At 50.8% G+C, this 15,639-nt stretch overlaps 2 protein-coding genes across 4 annotated transcripts in view; one reads left to right on the forward strand and one right to left on the reverse strand.

The window, feature by feature from the left end:
• Nucleotides 1-3,580: 3,580 nt before the first annotated feature.
• Nucleotides 3,581-8,972, reverse strand: LOC122381688 (co-chaperone protein daf-41-like). 2 transcript variants are annotated; one of them, XR_006256572.1, is made up of 6 exons: nt 8,500-8,972; nt 6,219-6,405; nt 5,540-5,749; nt 5,010-5,241; nt 3,847-3,905; nt 3,581-3,813 (listed from the first exon to the last, which is right to left on the reverse strand). XR_006256572.1 is itself a non-coding variant. In XM_043366167.1 (5 exons), exons 1-4 carry the CDS (start codon nt 8,526-8,528, stop codon nt 5,056-5,058), a joined length of 612 nt encoding a protein of 203 aa, XP_043222102.1. In that variant the 5' UTR covers nt 8,529-8,972; the 3' UTR covers nt 3,581-3,905; nt 5,010-5,055. The 2 variants fall into 2 exon arrangements, 1 of the variants encoding a protein (XP_043222102.1); XM_043366167.1 differs by having other exon boundaries at nt 3,581-3,905.
• Nucleotides 8,973-10,462: 1,490 nt separating this feature from the next.
• LOC122381687 (peptide methionine sulfoxide reductase MsrB-like) overlaps nt 10,463-15,639 on the forward strand; it is a 35,141-nt gene continuing 29,964 nt past the window's right edge. For both annotated transcript variants that reach the window (XM_043366164.1, XM_043366166.1), the window contains exon 1: nt 10,463-10,580. The gene's annotated coding sequence lies outside the window, so the exon portion shown is untranslated. The remainder of the gene's footprint in view (nt 10,581-15,639) is intronic.

Raw genomic sequence — 15,639 nt, forward strand, 5'->3', positions numbered from 1 at the left:
CTGCCTCCCACCGCGACGCACCAGTCGGGGAAAGTGTTGCGCAGATGGACGGTGCCGGACCGAGCGAGCGGCGAACGGCGGACGCACTGTTCACGGAAGTAGCTGTCTTCACCGGGGATAAGACAGCGATTTGATGCAGCTTTTAAAAGCCAGTATACAGCCTGGCACTCAGGAGATTACGGCATCGATATAGCTCCAGTCTGTGACACAAAACACTTTGCGCGATTAAGAGTTTGTCTATACGGCACCGTCTCAGAGCTCACCACCGAGAATCGCGAGCTTCAAACACTATACATACACGATAGGCCAGTCTATGATCAGCCCGTGTCAGTCAGTCGGTCAGGCGGCCGTACCGGCGACGGACCAATGGCTGGCGCCTCTGAACCGTGTCCACCAATGAGGTGCCGCGCCGCGGCGCGCCGCGCCGTGCCGAGCGGGCCCGCTACCCGGCGACCCGGCGAGCGGTGTTGCATGGCAGAGAGCCCTGCCGATCAGGCGGTGATCTGCCGGGGTCAGCGCAGCGGTCCGGCCGGCCGCGGGCCCGAGGAACATCTCCGGCGGGCCAGAGGAGAGCTGCCTGATTATGGCCGGGCCCGGTGCGTCGGTACTAAACCGATGATTGGAATTGAACGGGAGGTCTGGGAGCTGGGATGCTTACCTAAGAGTCTCGCTTCTCTGGATGTTGCATTCTTGAGTGGAATCCGTTGGTCTTACGTTTAGGTATCTTCAGTACTAATACTAAAGCTCAATTTCAATAAGACGTTACCTACTTGAAACATATCTAGCCCAATATTCCGCCTTTCGTAAAGGCGGAAGGCTACGAAAGTGACCCAGCGTTGTCAGGTCACCATGTAAAAAAGTACCTACAAAGACCCGTATAATTTGTTGGTACAGTTAGTCTAATTAATAGTTAAAAGTTTAAAAGCACTCGCAGCCACAGCTAAAGCATATTGCACAATGCACATGCTTCCAAGAGCTAATGAAGCTGTCACCATCCCTTCAGAGCGGCGCATGTAAAATGCAGGTTCCGTCTCCGTAGGAGTTACCGGTTGTAAATCTTGTACCGTTCAAACCGTCTCCATCTCCGTGGAGTTTATTACCCCATCGTACCTAAATAACACCTTAGCCGTCCTAACCCACCGCCCTGGAGCCATCGGCACCCCATTCGCACCGGAGTACTATGCGTCGGTGCATGAACCGTCTCAGTAACGGACTACCGGCGCGGCCAGGACCGACCGTCGCCGGTAGCGCGAGACGACCCTGCTCACGGGGCGACGACGGAAGCGCCGGGCGGTGGGCGGTAGCGGGCGGCGGAAGGTGCGGGCGCCGGGCGGTGCCGTTTCGGAACCTAACCAAGGCCCTAAAACATAAACCTAACTATTGCGTGCTCACTGCTCAAGCCTCAAGTCCTCGGCAAACGCTCGAGCGACGTTGTGAGGTGTGTCGATGGGTAATCGCCACGCCGATTGTGGATTGCTCTTGATCGTCAATACATACATACATACATACATACATGGTCGATCGCAGACGCGACATGTGGGCACCGGGACATGCCGGCGAAAACCGGCACACCGCACGGCCGTAGGAACGGAACGGGAAGTGGGGGTGGTGGGACGGAATGAGACGGGGGCGGACTGGGGGGAGGGGAGAGGAACTGGAACGGAATGGGATCGGTCATACGGGTGGTGGGGCAAGAGACGACACGGAAGGCCCTAGGGGGAGTGGTGGGACAAAATGGGACAACGGGACAGGGTGCAAACTGCAATGGGACTGAATGGGATCGGACATGAAGTCTATGTGGCAGAAAGGGATGAGAAGAAATTTAGGAGTGGTGAGATAAGGTAGCGAGCGGTCAGCGGAGCTCGTGATACTGAAACAGGACGGGAGGATTCAAACTTCATTACCTTCGTGGTCTCGGATGAAATCTAGGAAGTATAAAAGGCAGGGGTGCGGAGCCGGAGCCGGAGCCGCCGGAGCCGGCACATTTTTGCCCGGAGCCGGAGCCGGAGACGGAGCCGCCATGACATTTCACCCGGAGCCAGAGCCGGAGCCGGAGCCGATTTTATTTCTCCAAAGCCGGAGCCGGAGCCGAAGCTGTCTACAATTTCCACGGCTCCGCATCCCTGATAAAAAGTATATCCATTCCTCAGCCATCCAATCGGTCCATAAACGTTGAACAAATCTTTATAACATTTATGCAGCCATTCAAGCACTATTCGTATCGAACGCTTTACCCACATTTCCCCAGAACAATTGCGAAATGTGGCTAGTTTCAGTAAACGGCATTGTTTCATGCAGCCAGCAGCTACATCTAATGCATCCATCGAACGTGCATTACCTATGTCTACCGCCCATCGCTTCTGAACAAGGGGCACGAGTGGGAACGCCGGGCCAGTTATCCGGCACGCGGGAGCTTATTTTAGACGGCGGGTCGGTCCCGTTGCTGGAAAGACCGTCTCTCGTGGTGGGAGGTCGGTGAGGGTGCGCCAGGCAGGGGGTCGGGTGCGGTCGGTAACCCGCCCCACCTGCCCCTTGGATCCACCCGGGAGAGCTGGCACAGTCCAACCTGCCCTTTAGATCTACCCGGGAGAGCTGGCACTGCCTCGGCTGTCCCCTTGGATCTACCCGGGAGAGCTTGCACTGCCTCGGCTGTCAAATGGGACACTTCGGGCCAGAAGGAGTCCGCAAACGGCAGATGTTGCAATGGTTAGCTTTAATTTGTTTAAGTTATCACACGCACAAATTCCCAATTGAAACACGCCAAATGCAAAAAAAGTAGCATTGAACCACAATGGAACACCTTTGTCGTCTGTCGCCTAAAAGTAATAAGCTATTTCGAACCGACGATACCCAACCTTCCGCCATCACCGGCCAAATCTGATACTGTTGGTGATACTATGGTGATACCGAAAAGTGCGAAGTAAATTTGTGACCAACTTCCATTTTAATGGAGCGTATTAAAATCCAGTTCAGACTCGGGTATTGCAGCAGGTTAGGTACGTATGTACAATTGTCCCGTACCTATTTCTAGTTACCCTTCCCTCATATCGATTTTGGCATAAGTCGTTCTGAAAGCTTTCTTTCCATCACAACACATTGTCCCGAGTCGCACAGTCCATAAATGCAGCTAACCATGCTGGGCCCTAGTACTCCGAGACGGGACCATACTCGAGATCATAAGTAGTTCCGCCGATGCCGCCACCTATCCCATCGTGAACAGACGAGGGATAGACGAGTCACTCGGCAGATGTCGCGCGGGTTGCAGAGCGCAACCCGGGTGCACGGCGACAGCGCGAGTACTGGACACCGGATACCCGTCCCCGGGCTCTAAGATTCAAAATTCTTGCCTGCAGCATCTCACTAGCCCTCCCCTTCTTCTCCATTTACCTTACACAAAAGACGAGGAATCGGGGGAAAGAGTTGAAAAGAACATTCACTGTTCGTGTCAGATCTACGACTCGACTATCAATTCCCTCTCGTCGCGTCATTTCAGACCGAGGACGCAAGTGTTCTCACTCTAGTATCTCCTTCATTGCAACCTACCACACATCCCATTAGCCCATCAACCAAACACGCTCGCCTGAATCAATACATATGGCTGTATTTAAAACGTCCGCCGGCCGCGGTCAGCCGGCACTGCCTGGCGTTCCGCGGACGGACCGACCCATCAACACATGCACCACAGAACGGCATAGTTCAATACAAAGGAAACACTTGGCTGCCGACGCAAGGCGGTCACCCAGAACGGTGGCGCGGACGGCCGGCCGGCGAACGGGCGCGCCAGCTGCTCTGGGCGGGGGCGGCGGCGCGGCGCCAGCCCCGGGCGGGGGCGGCGGCGGCGCGGCGTCTGCTCCTGCGGGCGGGGGCGGCGGCGGCGCGCGGGTGATGATGGGGGAGTGCTGGCGCTGCCGGAGAAAAAGGGAGACATCGGTTAGATTAGAAGACCCTTCAAGTGGCTCGTGGACGCTGATTCAACTGTGGCACATAACTGGGACTGAATGAGCCGTATAAAACTTGACAACACCACGTACTTTATCGCAAAACGGGCGATCTTGACAGCAGATACGAATTGGCGTCAAAAACATGACGAAAACGGACAATGTACAAACACTAAGAGCCAATGAAATATAGCAGCGATAGCTGAGGAAAGTTTTTCATACGGAAGTTACAGTTACACGATTAGGAGAGAAATGCAGGCAAACGCGAACAATGGACACTGCAGCTGTGCACAATCGCTCCAAAACATTCTGGTCTTATGATATCTTATATGATACGTTGAAGTTGAAGATGAAATGAGCACGTCAACCACCTCGAAATCATCCCACACGATGAAATCACAATCAGACTGAAGTCGGTTTAACGGCTTCGACTTTTGATCAGCAGCCAGTCTATACAGCCAGTTCCTATCTTATCAGCAGGCGCGATAGAGGAGCCGGGTAGCCGACGGAGAGATTCGACGACAATGACTCGGGTGTGACGGAGGTGGGGAGACGGAAGGAGTGGAGGGGTGGAACGGGCGGCGGGCGACCTGCCTCCGCGCGGATGGTGTGATTGGGAAGCGGGGACAGGGTCCAGTGACAGACTCTGAAAACCAGATTGACAGACACTAGCATGTGGACGTTATCCGAGACAGATAGGTATATCAGGGCACCGCCGATGCCGGCCGTTTGAGACCAACCAGGCCCGGTTCTGTATGAACAATCAGCTATCAAAAACAAACAAACGACTTGTGTAACCCTTCCCAAACCAGCCAAAGCTCAGTCCCTGGTCACAGCAGAGGGAACTACAACACAGATCACCGCCAAACAATCCCCCCCCCCCTCCAGAGTCCGCACCACACCGCCCGACCCTGACCGTTCTGGTGCGTCCCGCCACCCCAGACCCTCCCCGTCCCCGGACCCAGCTCTGGGTAAACAGTCACTTCAGATCACTGACTCAGCCCACGGCATCCCGGGGCCTACCACCATTTATAACTACCCGACCAGACCTATTCCGCCCCTCTGACGTACCGTCCGGTGTGGATGAAGAGTCGTGTCGCCGTTTGCTGACGGCCTCCTAGTCCTCCAGGTCGGGCAGATCCCCGTCGTCAGAGTCCTCCTCTTCTGCTTTGTCGTCGTCGCCCATCCCCGGAGGCACGTTGGCGCCCATACCGTCCATACCACCCATACCACCCATGCCGCCCATTCCGCCCATACCACCCATGCCACCCATGCCTCCGAGGCCGCCCATCTGCTTCATCATCTGCCGGAGGTGAAAGAAGGCAAGAGGGTCACTATGGGGCGAAATCACGGCGGTAAAAATACAGGCAACACTGAAATATTGCAAACAAAGTCACAAAAAGATATGGAAGTTATCATATTCAGTAGTGATCCAATCAACTAAGTTAGCGTCGTTCAGAACAAAGTTAAAATAATCAAACACCGGTTGACTTTTCTTATAGTGGCTCATCATTTAAGCGTAGATATCCGGTAAACTACTGACAAACAGTTTCAAAAAAGCGACAGTAGTCGGCAGATACGCCAGTCGTGTCCGTCCTTACGGCCTCGATGTCCATGTCGCCGCCGGGTCCGCCGCCGGGCGCACCGGCGCCCTCCTCGTCACTCTCATCCTCGTCCTTCCACTTGTTGAAGTCCACCTTGAGCCAGTGGCACTTCTTGGAGTCTTTGAGCAGCCGCGGCCAGTAGGGACCCTCCTCGGCCTTGATTAGCACAAAGTCGATCCCCCGGCCAGAGACGAGCTGCTTCGATTTCTGTCGGCGGTCAGGATCAGCAGTGGTCAAACCGTGAGCATAGCGCGTGGCAGACACTGAGATACGAATGGACACGTCCAAAGGGCAAAATGAAAATAGCACTCATGATGAAATGGGACAATGCAGCAGTTGCTGATCACCTTTTTGAATAAATGCCATAGTTGAAACGAATGGACACGTCCACAGGGCAAATTAAAAATAGCACTCATGATGAAATGGGTCAATGCAGCAGTTGCTCATCACCTTTTTGAATAAATGCCATAGTTGAAACGAATGGACACATCCACAGGGCAAAATGAAAATAGCACGCATGATGAAATGGGACAATGCAGCAGTTGCTTATCTCCTTTTTGAATAAATGCCATAGTTCTGACTTCTGACCATTCATATTTGCTTTGAAAAAATTACTTCTCTGAACCATACTTATAACTTTCATGACACAATCTGATCTATTTCACATGTGACTTACCTCAGGATTGATTTCTTTGTACAATTCCATATCGACAGCATAGGTTTTCTTGTCAGGTCCACCGGTGCCTTTGAAGTGAAGTTTGTTTCCTTCTACCTTGATTTCAGGGTTTTTAACATCCTCAACCAGTATTGTGAGGAATATGAGATCATTTCGCTGGGCCCATGTGCAGGCTGGGTGAAGAGCACTGGAAAATGAGAATCATAGTGCTCAGATATTTGTAAACACATTTTTACAGCTCAGCTGCAAACCACACCAAACAACAAATGTCTAGAGGCAGTGAAGCAATATTCACTTTGATTCCAAACACTTCAATGTGTCTGCAACTCTGAAGCAATCCTGCCAACTATCACTGTTACTTTGAGAGAAGCTTAGTTTAAAGGGACCCTCCCACCTTCAAAAAAGTTAATGAATTGGCATGAAAGTGATGTCGCTCGGTTCAAAAAGTGCAAAAACGAATATCTACCAAATTTCATCGAAAAATATTCACCGGTTTTCAAGATATTAGACTTTTACTTTTGTTTACTTTTTGGGATCTCCGCTGTTCCTAGCGACTTTATTTGAAAGTGCGGCATTTGTTGCGCGCAAAGCAGCATATACCACCGCGTGCTACAAAACGTTTTAGTCAAACATTTAACGGACGTTCGAAAGCCTGATGACGTCATCAGACTCCCGTAATGGTTAAGAGATAGGGACCACGCTGGTCCCACCCTGCAAGTAAAGGGAAGAAATTTCTTGAACACCATAAAGCTGCGGGGGTTGCGACCAGGATAAATGGTGGTTTCTGAGCCTGGCCGCAAACTTGGCTATCTCAACTCAAAACTAATGTTAAGGTGGGAGGGTCCCTTTAACTTTGTAAGACCAGTCTATAAATATCTTAGATTAGGATGTATCTTAGATTGGGCTGCATTCATTTACATGCACATTGTAGTCCAATGCTTCAATTGTTGGTTAAGGAATAAGTTGCCTTTCAGGCAGAGCTTATTGCATAGCACCACACCATACACACAAAGCCTGACTGCATCACCTTCACTATAGTTTTCTTTTTTAATTTGTGAAGATGAAGTCCAAGCAGTGGCGGATCCAGGGGGGGCTGCGGGGGCTGGCAGCCCCCACCCAAGGAAAACTGGCGCCACTGCGCCGAAGGCGCAGTGGCGCCAATTTTCAATTCGCAACTCATCGGAGTGCCGCATACTAGGACTAGGATGCAAAAATCAGTCGAATAACGTCGTTTCAGTACGTTCCGCACCGATATTTCCAATCGTGTGGGGTCACTGTACATACTGATCCTGGGCGCCTCTTGTCAGGGCCACTGGGCGCCAATATTTCAGCGCCAATACGATGCGACTATGGCGCCCATCCGGGGCGTGGTGCCCAATTATGACCTGCAGCCCCTCCCCAGTGAAAATCCTGGATCCGCCACTGAGTCCAAGTGGTAGGTTGTAGGTTGGTAGGATGTAGGTTGGTAGGTTGAAGGACACAGCATGATGAGCATTGCTAGCTGAATTACTTAGAAACTGGTTTGTGCACATTGTTTATTGAAGATATGGAAAATATTTTCAAAATGTGTTTTGAACTCCAACAATGTACTGCTATGTTAAACGATGTGCGATCTATTTATTAGTCGAGTTATAACTGTTGACAAGTTGCGTATCCCTGTGGCCTGTGGTGTTGTAAATATATCTATGCAAATATGAGCTGCAAGTGTTGGAAATAGCAGTCAGGTAAAAATAATTTTTGACCGTTGACCTTCTGTGATACAAATATGCAACAATCAGTTTTCTCAGTAGGTAATTTAGCTAGCAATTCCTGTGCTGTTTTCAAAGCAATATACCTATACACTTAGGGTCAAATTTTAAACAAATGAACTAAAGCTCTCCAAAACATATTTGAATCTTTAACAATGGCTAGAACCTAACATAGTAACTGATGACACACTACACAGTCCTCCTGGGTCATGACTTATGAGGCTCCTGCGCACCACCTGACCAAACAACAAAGTTCAATTGGTGTGCTGGGCGCAGACACTACCAGTCTCCCTCTCAAATCCGGGCACGGAGTCAGTTACGAATCAGGCAGCTAATTTGCCGTCAACCAGGACTACTACAAGCAGGGCACAAGGAATAATAAAAACAGCAAGAATACACGAAAACTACTAAAATTTATCGATTGGCTCACATGATAGCGAAGCATGTCAAAAATATCAAATAATATCGCCAGTCTTTGAGCGAATTCTTTAAGCCTTTGCTTCCGAGAATTGAAAGACTAGGTATATACTTACTCCGAAGACGACATATCTGCAGAGACCATGTCAGGAATACAATCAATGAAAAATACAGATATGCCCAAAAAATTTAACCAGACACCGGCACCCTACTTCGCAAGAGAGGAAATCCGCGCCAGCTTCTTCTCTTCACAGAATCACGCATGGAAAATGGTGTGACATTTCGTCATTCTACAAGCTTCTAGAATGATGACGTCAATAGTTCTAACCAATCATTTTGGCCCATGCTATTTAAAGCTTATTTTATCTTTGGTTATTTTTCATGTTAGCGTCACTTTTCAGTTTGCTTGGATAAAAATAATCTCATTTTCGAATGGGATTTGTTGCTTTTGTCAGCTGCTTTTAAACAAAAAATTTAATGCTAATTTTTTAAAACGTCATTTTTGGTATATAATTTAAAAAAACTCAATACCTTGGTAATTTGTTGCCAATTCAAGGGTCAGGAAATTCGTAATACTTCTCGTTCCAATATGTCTATCAGCTGATGAAAGTCGAGAACCCATAGACATAAAGACCGAGAACCCCTCTTTTTATTTATTTGGGGAGAATGATCTTTGGGTTCATGTAGGGATATTTTTTTTTAGAGTGGACCCTCAGATAAATAAAAGCTTCAGGATTTATTTGGCTGTCATTTTATTATACGTATGTACAGCCCTCTGCAAACTGCGTGGTAGGTATTCTTTTTTCGACAAAACCGGGAATAACGCGAATACTATGCTATTGGCCACTCGGAAAACGTAACAGCAAGACGTGCGAGGCTCCGCACTAGAGATGCCACAAATTTGCAATTTCATTACCCGCCCCGCCCCGCAGCTACCCCTTGCCCAACCACAACTACCCGCAAGCTGATTTTGGCTGAGCTGAACCCGCAAAAAACCCGCAATTTTAAAAACCTGCTTTTGCAAGAAAAAAAATGCAGCTGGGTCAATGCTAGAGCTATATAAACCTTACTTGCTTCATTGCTGTGCAGAAAAAGAGCCAAACAAATAGTAAGGACTTGAAATTGCTGTTTTGCATAAAAAAAAAAAAATTATAGGTTCTAAAGTCTGACCGCCAAATACCCGCCACACGACAAGTTTTGCTTCTCGAACCCGCCAAAAACCCTGCGGGTTTTGAAAACCCGCAGAAAGCGGGTTCGCGGGTCCAAAAGTGGCATCTCTACTCCGCACCTTAGATTGGGCTTATTTTGGTATACATTTTCCAGCTAGTTTGGCAACAATACAAGAAAGTTTATATCTGCCCCCAAAACAAACTTTTGCATTTTGTTGCTACACTAGTTGTATAATTCGTTCAGTGATAGAACCAATCAAAGGAGTGGAGCATGGCGCATCTTTATGCAATGAGATCCGACCGACCGATAACTTAGTCTTTGAGTTATTCTCGGTTTTGTCGAAAAAAGAATACCTACCACGCAGTCTGCAGAGGGCTGTACCTACCTATGTTTCTTAGGTTTCATTGCAATTTTTGCAGGCAAACGGTCACCCCACCGCGCCTGAACCTGACCCGGACGAGCTATGAGTTGCGGCGTCGGATGATGTGATGACCGTTCAGCCCGAAGCACGGGGTTCTGGATTTTTTAAAAAGGATGTGTGTGTCCAGCCCCGAGCATTGATTAGAGGAACCGGAAAGTTGGCGAATTGACCCCAGATCCCCTAGGTCCTATATAGGTATAGTATAGGTATTGGTAAGTGGCACTGGGCAGATGCAGCCGCGCCGAAGCCGGAAAAGAGGGCCAACTCGCAACCGCCAAAATTGATGGCCCAGACTAGGATGTTCGTTTTTTCCACGGCTCATCATAGACAGTCCATTGGCCCCGTCCGTCCACCGCCGCCCGCCCGCCGCTGGAGCTGCGGTGTTGAGCGTGTCGGGGAGGGGGAGGGGGAGGTCTGGCGCTGCGAGCTGCAGCAGCCGCCGCCGGCCGCGCCGCAGCCGCTCGTGGCTCCGGGCGGACGGTGTCGGCAGACGGGTGCTGGGCGGCGGCGGCGGCGGACCGTGTGAGGTGTCCTACCCCGACTCCGAGCGAAGTGACGCCGATCGGCCGGCGGCGGTGCTGCGTACTGGGACGGCGCCGAGGACCGGTGAGTGCGCCCCATTGATCGTCCGGCCAGCTGCAGCCGGTACGGCGCCGCCGACTGACCCCAATACCAGACATACCGGCGGCGGCGACCCCGCGGCCCGGGCCGTGTGTACGGTCGGTGCCGTGTCCGTGTCCTGGGAACTGCGGGAACGGGGACCGGCTGACCTCACCGCCGCCGGCCACGACAGACAGGGGGACGCCACCGGCTGAATTTGTTGTGGGTCCATACACAGTACACACAGCTGGCATTTAACTCGTCTGACTGACCAAAAAGGCGCGTACTTGGCCCGACAGTCATCTGCTTTATCATTCTACATTGCAGTCACCCAGTCAAATTATTCGACATAGCCATCTTCACCTTTTTACATGCATGGAGATTGTCGCAAAGAAAATGGTCTTCAATGCAGGAACGTGCGACGAGGATGTGTTCCTGCGTGGCGACGTCTGATGCGCTACGCAGCGACGTCCTCTCAACCTTGTCCCTGTCGGTGCGACTGTGGGCTTGTCTACGGCGAGCAAACGTTATCTCCTGCTGGGAGCGGACTTATTCGACCCGGGCGGAAATACTGTAGGCCGTAGGGAGGACAGGTCCTGGAGGGGAGTGAGTTTCCGGTGTCCCCGCTGCGACCGTTCTGTCCCGCTCAAAGGGGACCGATGCCTGTCAGCTGCAGGCAATCGGCCGATCTACACCGTGCAGCTGCACAGTGCACGGGGTACACACAGCGCACCCCGCCCTGTCCCGCCAGCGCGGCCGAGCGCGGTCGTTACACGATCCACCTGTTGGCTGTGTGGTACGCTGCTTAGTCCTTACTCGTATTTTGGTCCATATTTGAAGTACCGATGGACCATACCGATTATATTACCATTACCATACCGTCCCAGGTATGGTCTTGTACTTGTACCGAGTGACAAGCAAACCATAGAGAAGTTAAAACAAAACTTATTTTAATCATTCAAAACTGATAGCGCCTTCGCCCCTTTGGATGCGAGAGACCTAATTTGCAATATGAAAAAAACATCAATAATTGCAGTCGAGTCGGATCCAGCTCAGCAACTCGGGTTCGGCTCGGGATGAGTCCAAGCCAGAATCAACCCAAGCCCGCAGTCTGACTTCCTCCGGGGCTGACCCGGTCAGGCGCGGATACAAGGGGGGGGGCCATGGGGGCCATGGCCCCCCCCCCTTGGCCGATTTTTTCAAAAATAAAATAAAAAGTTAAAAAGTTAAAAAGCTGAAAAGGGGGCCTCCTGAAAATAAAGTGGCCGAAATCCGATGAGTTTTTTTTAACCTACCCACTTAGTTATTTCTTAGAAGACTAGCTGAGAAGACTTCTTTGTTAGAAGATTGGTAAAGCTTTTCATAACTTGGAGGTCTCTTATACTCACAGAGATGACCACTTTTACGGGGCCTCCTAACCTGCAAAGAGGGCCTCCAAGCCTGCACAGATGTTGAGATGTTGCCTGAACAGCTAGATAAGCTCAATAGACGCAGTTTTTTTTGGGGGGGGGGGCCCAACAAGTGGGAAGATGGGGCCTCCAACAGGTGGGATTATGGGGGGGGCCCCCTGGTTTCTAATGGCACCTCCCTTGGAGATTTTCTGGATCCGCCCCTGGACCCGGTGGTGGTCACACGGAGCCGGATCAGTTCGGGGACCCGCGCCAGCTCGGGGGCAGAGCCAGCGAAAGCCTGCCTGGATGGCGTCTGTATCCTGTGAGAGCCGTCCGGCCGGCCGCGACTGACAGCTCTGCGGTAAGAGGTGGGCGGTGGGTGGCGCCGCACCGGCGGATTGGGCTCACCGTACCGGAGGGCTCGGCGTCGGGCGTGATGCACTGGCGACACCGCATTCCTACAGGGTGTCTCAAAAGTTCGCTTACACATTTCCCATGTCAATAAAGCATATAAGAACCGGCCAAAAATCTAAGGTTTTGGTGTCCGTGTGTACACTAGACAAATATGCATGCTTTGACAACTGATTCGGAAGGTTGGAAACCAAACCCTTTGCTGTATCTCCAAAAATATTTGCCCATACCGATTTTCGTCACTCCGTCAGCTGCCGGAGGCTGATAAAAGGTTACCAGCTTTCAAGCTCTTGTAGGGGAATCCCCCGCAGTTTCTGCGTCGGATTTAGGTTTAACGAGCTCCCCGGCAACATCCGCTTCTCCCTGAAAGCCGATAGCTTGCATCGACACCATCCGTGAGTATTTTGTAGGTCTTCTCTGGCGCTAACTCCTTCATGAATGACTGGCGCCGACCTCCCAAGCACCATTTTCCTTTTCAAAACAACCCCATTCCTGAACAAATGGGAAGTGCCAGGGGCAAATTTTTCGCAGCATATCGTAGCAGAATGTGTCGGCCATCTGTTTCTTAGACACATTTTGCAAAATTTGCAAATCCCGAACACTCATCATTCCCAATGCCAAGACCTTCGCTGGGTTCCGGAGTGTTTTCCTCAGGAGAGGTTCTGCTTTGTAAACGGCCAAAACCTGTCCAACGTGCGGTTTTGTCCGGATTTTGTGTGTAAAAGAAAGCTATTTGCTCCAGATCTGCCTCTTGAAACTTCGTTAGATAAAACTTTACATTAATTGACACTTTTGGAGGGTCACTTGTCCTCGGCATTGACGATTTTCGCATTATTTTCCCTCAAAATTTAGCGTTATAGATATTATAAACAATTTTAAATGATACTTTGTCTTTATTTTATGATGACCTGCAATTTTTGAAACTGGGTAACCTCTGTCTGTTAGCTTCTAGTCAGTTTTCAATAGTTAGGACTGCATTTTCAGCTGCTTTCCGGAGCACGAGTCTGCTGCGGTACAAGGGTCGTTCAAAGCGCTGTTAGTCTCGCATGGTTTTGTCCTTCAAAAATTTTAGCCACCGTTTTTATTTGATGACCATCATGTTGTACTCATCCTCGCCGACACTTTGCCATGTGTCATTTCCGACCTAACCATTCCCATTACTCGTGAAGCAGAGTTTCTCAGCCGACCCGAGTATGCGACCTCCATTTTCATGCCTGATCCATGGTCAGAGGTGAACCCTTTTTGTGTGCTCATGAAGGGTCGAATGCGCTTGAAAACAATGAAGCTGCTTGAGGAAGGTTGTTACCAATGCCCATGCAAAATTTCGACTGTTAATTTCATGTTGATTCAGAATTATTGACAAAAAAGCATGGCTGGCACCTGTAAGCGAACTTTTGAGACACCCTGTAGGATATCGCCGTGACACCGACCGTGCTTACGACTAACTGTGAGCATGGAGGAAGATTCGGAACTTCTTGCTGTTCTTACCTTCCACGCCACTCCTAAAGGCATGGCTCATACTGGGTAATGCCCACATTACTTATGCAATTAGGATGATGTAAGCTGTGACCATTGACGACCTAAGCTCGTGGCGATCTGATCAGCTGGTTCTCTCAGGGGCCGGCGATCGGTGTGATCTGCAGTTCACAAGCACACTGCAGCAGTTTGACAGGTCGCGTTGAGTCGGCAGGCTTATGACGTATCAGCGGAGCGGTCAACACACCTGGCCGGTATTCGAATATCGAACTCCCTCCAGCAGTCCATAGATATTTACTGATTTGACTGACGGGCGACCTTTTATTTCTTTAGGTACAATGGAAGGAGAAAAACTCTAAGCCCAAGCGAGTCAACCCCCAAAAAGGCGCAGAAGTTGTCAGCGGTATGACACCCAAGATCGCTTACATAATCGACATGGGATGCCATATAAGTCCTCTCACCCTCTCCCGCCGGAAGGGGGGGGGGGGGGCTGAAACTAATCCACCGCACAAACTACCTACGGCAATGACTGACCGCGAGGACAGGTCAGGAAACGTCAGGCGAGGGAAAACAACCCACTTCCACGATATAGCCAGGCTACCCGGCGCTGGCGGGCGGCGAAGGATGTAGCCTGATGAGACCGATACACTACTCACTTATGTCCTGCGTCGTGCAGCCCCACTGCGTATACCCACAATGGCGACCGACGTGCCCGCGCTTTGATGGCCCGGAATGGTCGGTGTGAGGTTACCACAGACGTGAGTCAGAATGGATGACTCGATGAGTCAGCTGTACAGGGGAGCGGGGCCGACTCGACTGATGGCGCGATGTGATGCCTCTCAGCTGCTGGGATAAATGAAACGAACACACGGGGCATGACACAGCAATGCTAGGGCTGAGCTGCTTTTGAACAATGGCTATCGTACAGCCGCTTGTATTTTTCACTTCACTCGGTAGACCGTAGCTCAGAAAAAAAAAACTGGTTTTATAACGCTAGCTTTAGGTATGTACATGGCATAATCGGAGTGCTGAATATCTCGACTTAATTATAACCTGTTACATTATGTATGAGATTGAGCAACCAAAATATACCCTCAAATCAAACATACCCACTGGTGTGCCATTCCATGCTTTCATTAAGCAATTAGACGTCCCCTTCTTCCCGGACTAGCGTCATTAGTCGGCTCCCAGTGCAGGGTGTGATTATGACGTCACCTGTGACCTGATGTCGCTGCGTTTCCTGTAGAAAGTGAGACGGCCTGCGTCCCGATGCCGCTGCTCCGGGACTCGGTCAGAGGTGGTGACCTTTCGCTCCTAAATCAGTCACACTTCCCAAGCCAGTTCAGTGACCGCCTCAGACGGCATGGTTGGTTATTCTAGCTACGAACGCGTGTCGTCTCTAACAGCTCTGCCCTGTTAGTCTGCTTCATGCAACAATGCACCTGCTTTGTGTCGACTGTGACTGTCGCCCTGCCGTCATGTATACGATGCCTTCCTGGGGCGGGAAGGAGACACACAATGGGTCATCGAGCGGCATTACTGTCCGAGTCGAGGTCAGGGCCGCCCACCTCTCCCCCACCCTGCCGAGTCCGTCCTGTCCCGTCGCGTTGGTCAGTCAGTTCCGTGTCCGTGGACGTGGACGTGGCCCTGGCTGGTCGGACTAACCGCCGTGACCACTGCACCGCCGCGACTTCCATATGCGACGGTCGGAACGGTGAGCAATGAGCACTGTCTGAGCTTAGCCCGTGCTGGCCACTTGGCAATTTGCCCCATGTTATAAGGAGATT

The sequence above is a fragment of the Amphibalanus amphitrite genome, unplaced genomic scaffold (genome assembly GCF_019059575.1).
Source record: "Amphibalanus amphitrite isolate SeventyFive unplaced genomic scaffold, NRLGWU_Aamphi_draft 000125F_arrow, whole genome shotgun sequence".
NCBI lineage: Eukaryota > Metazoa > Arthropoda > Thecostraca > Balanomorpha > Balanidae > Amphibalanus > Amphibalanus amphitrite.

Coding starts and splice junctions, on each gene's coding strand:
- LOC122381688 (XM_043366167.1), bottom strand. CDS start 8,528: ATGGTCTCTGCAGATATGTCGTCTTCGGA. Junction 6,406..8,499: donor GCAGATATGTCGTCTTCGGA/GTAAGTATATAC, acceptor CTCATTTTCCAG/TGCTCTTCACCCAGCCTGCA. Junction 5,242..5,539: donor GCGACATGGACATCGAGGCC/GTAAGGACGGAC, acceptor CACCTCCGGCAG/ATGATGAAGCAGATGGGCGG.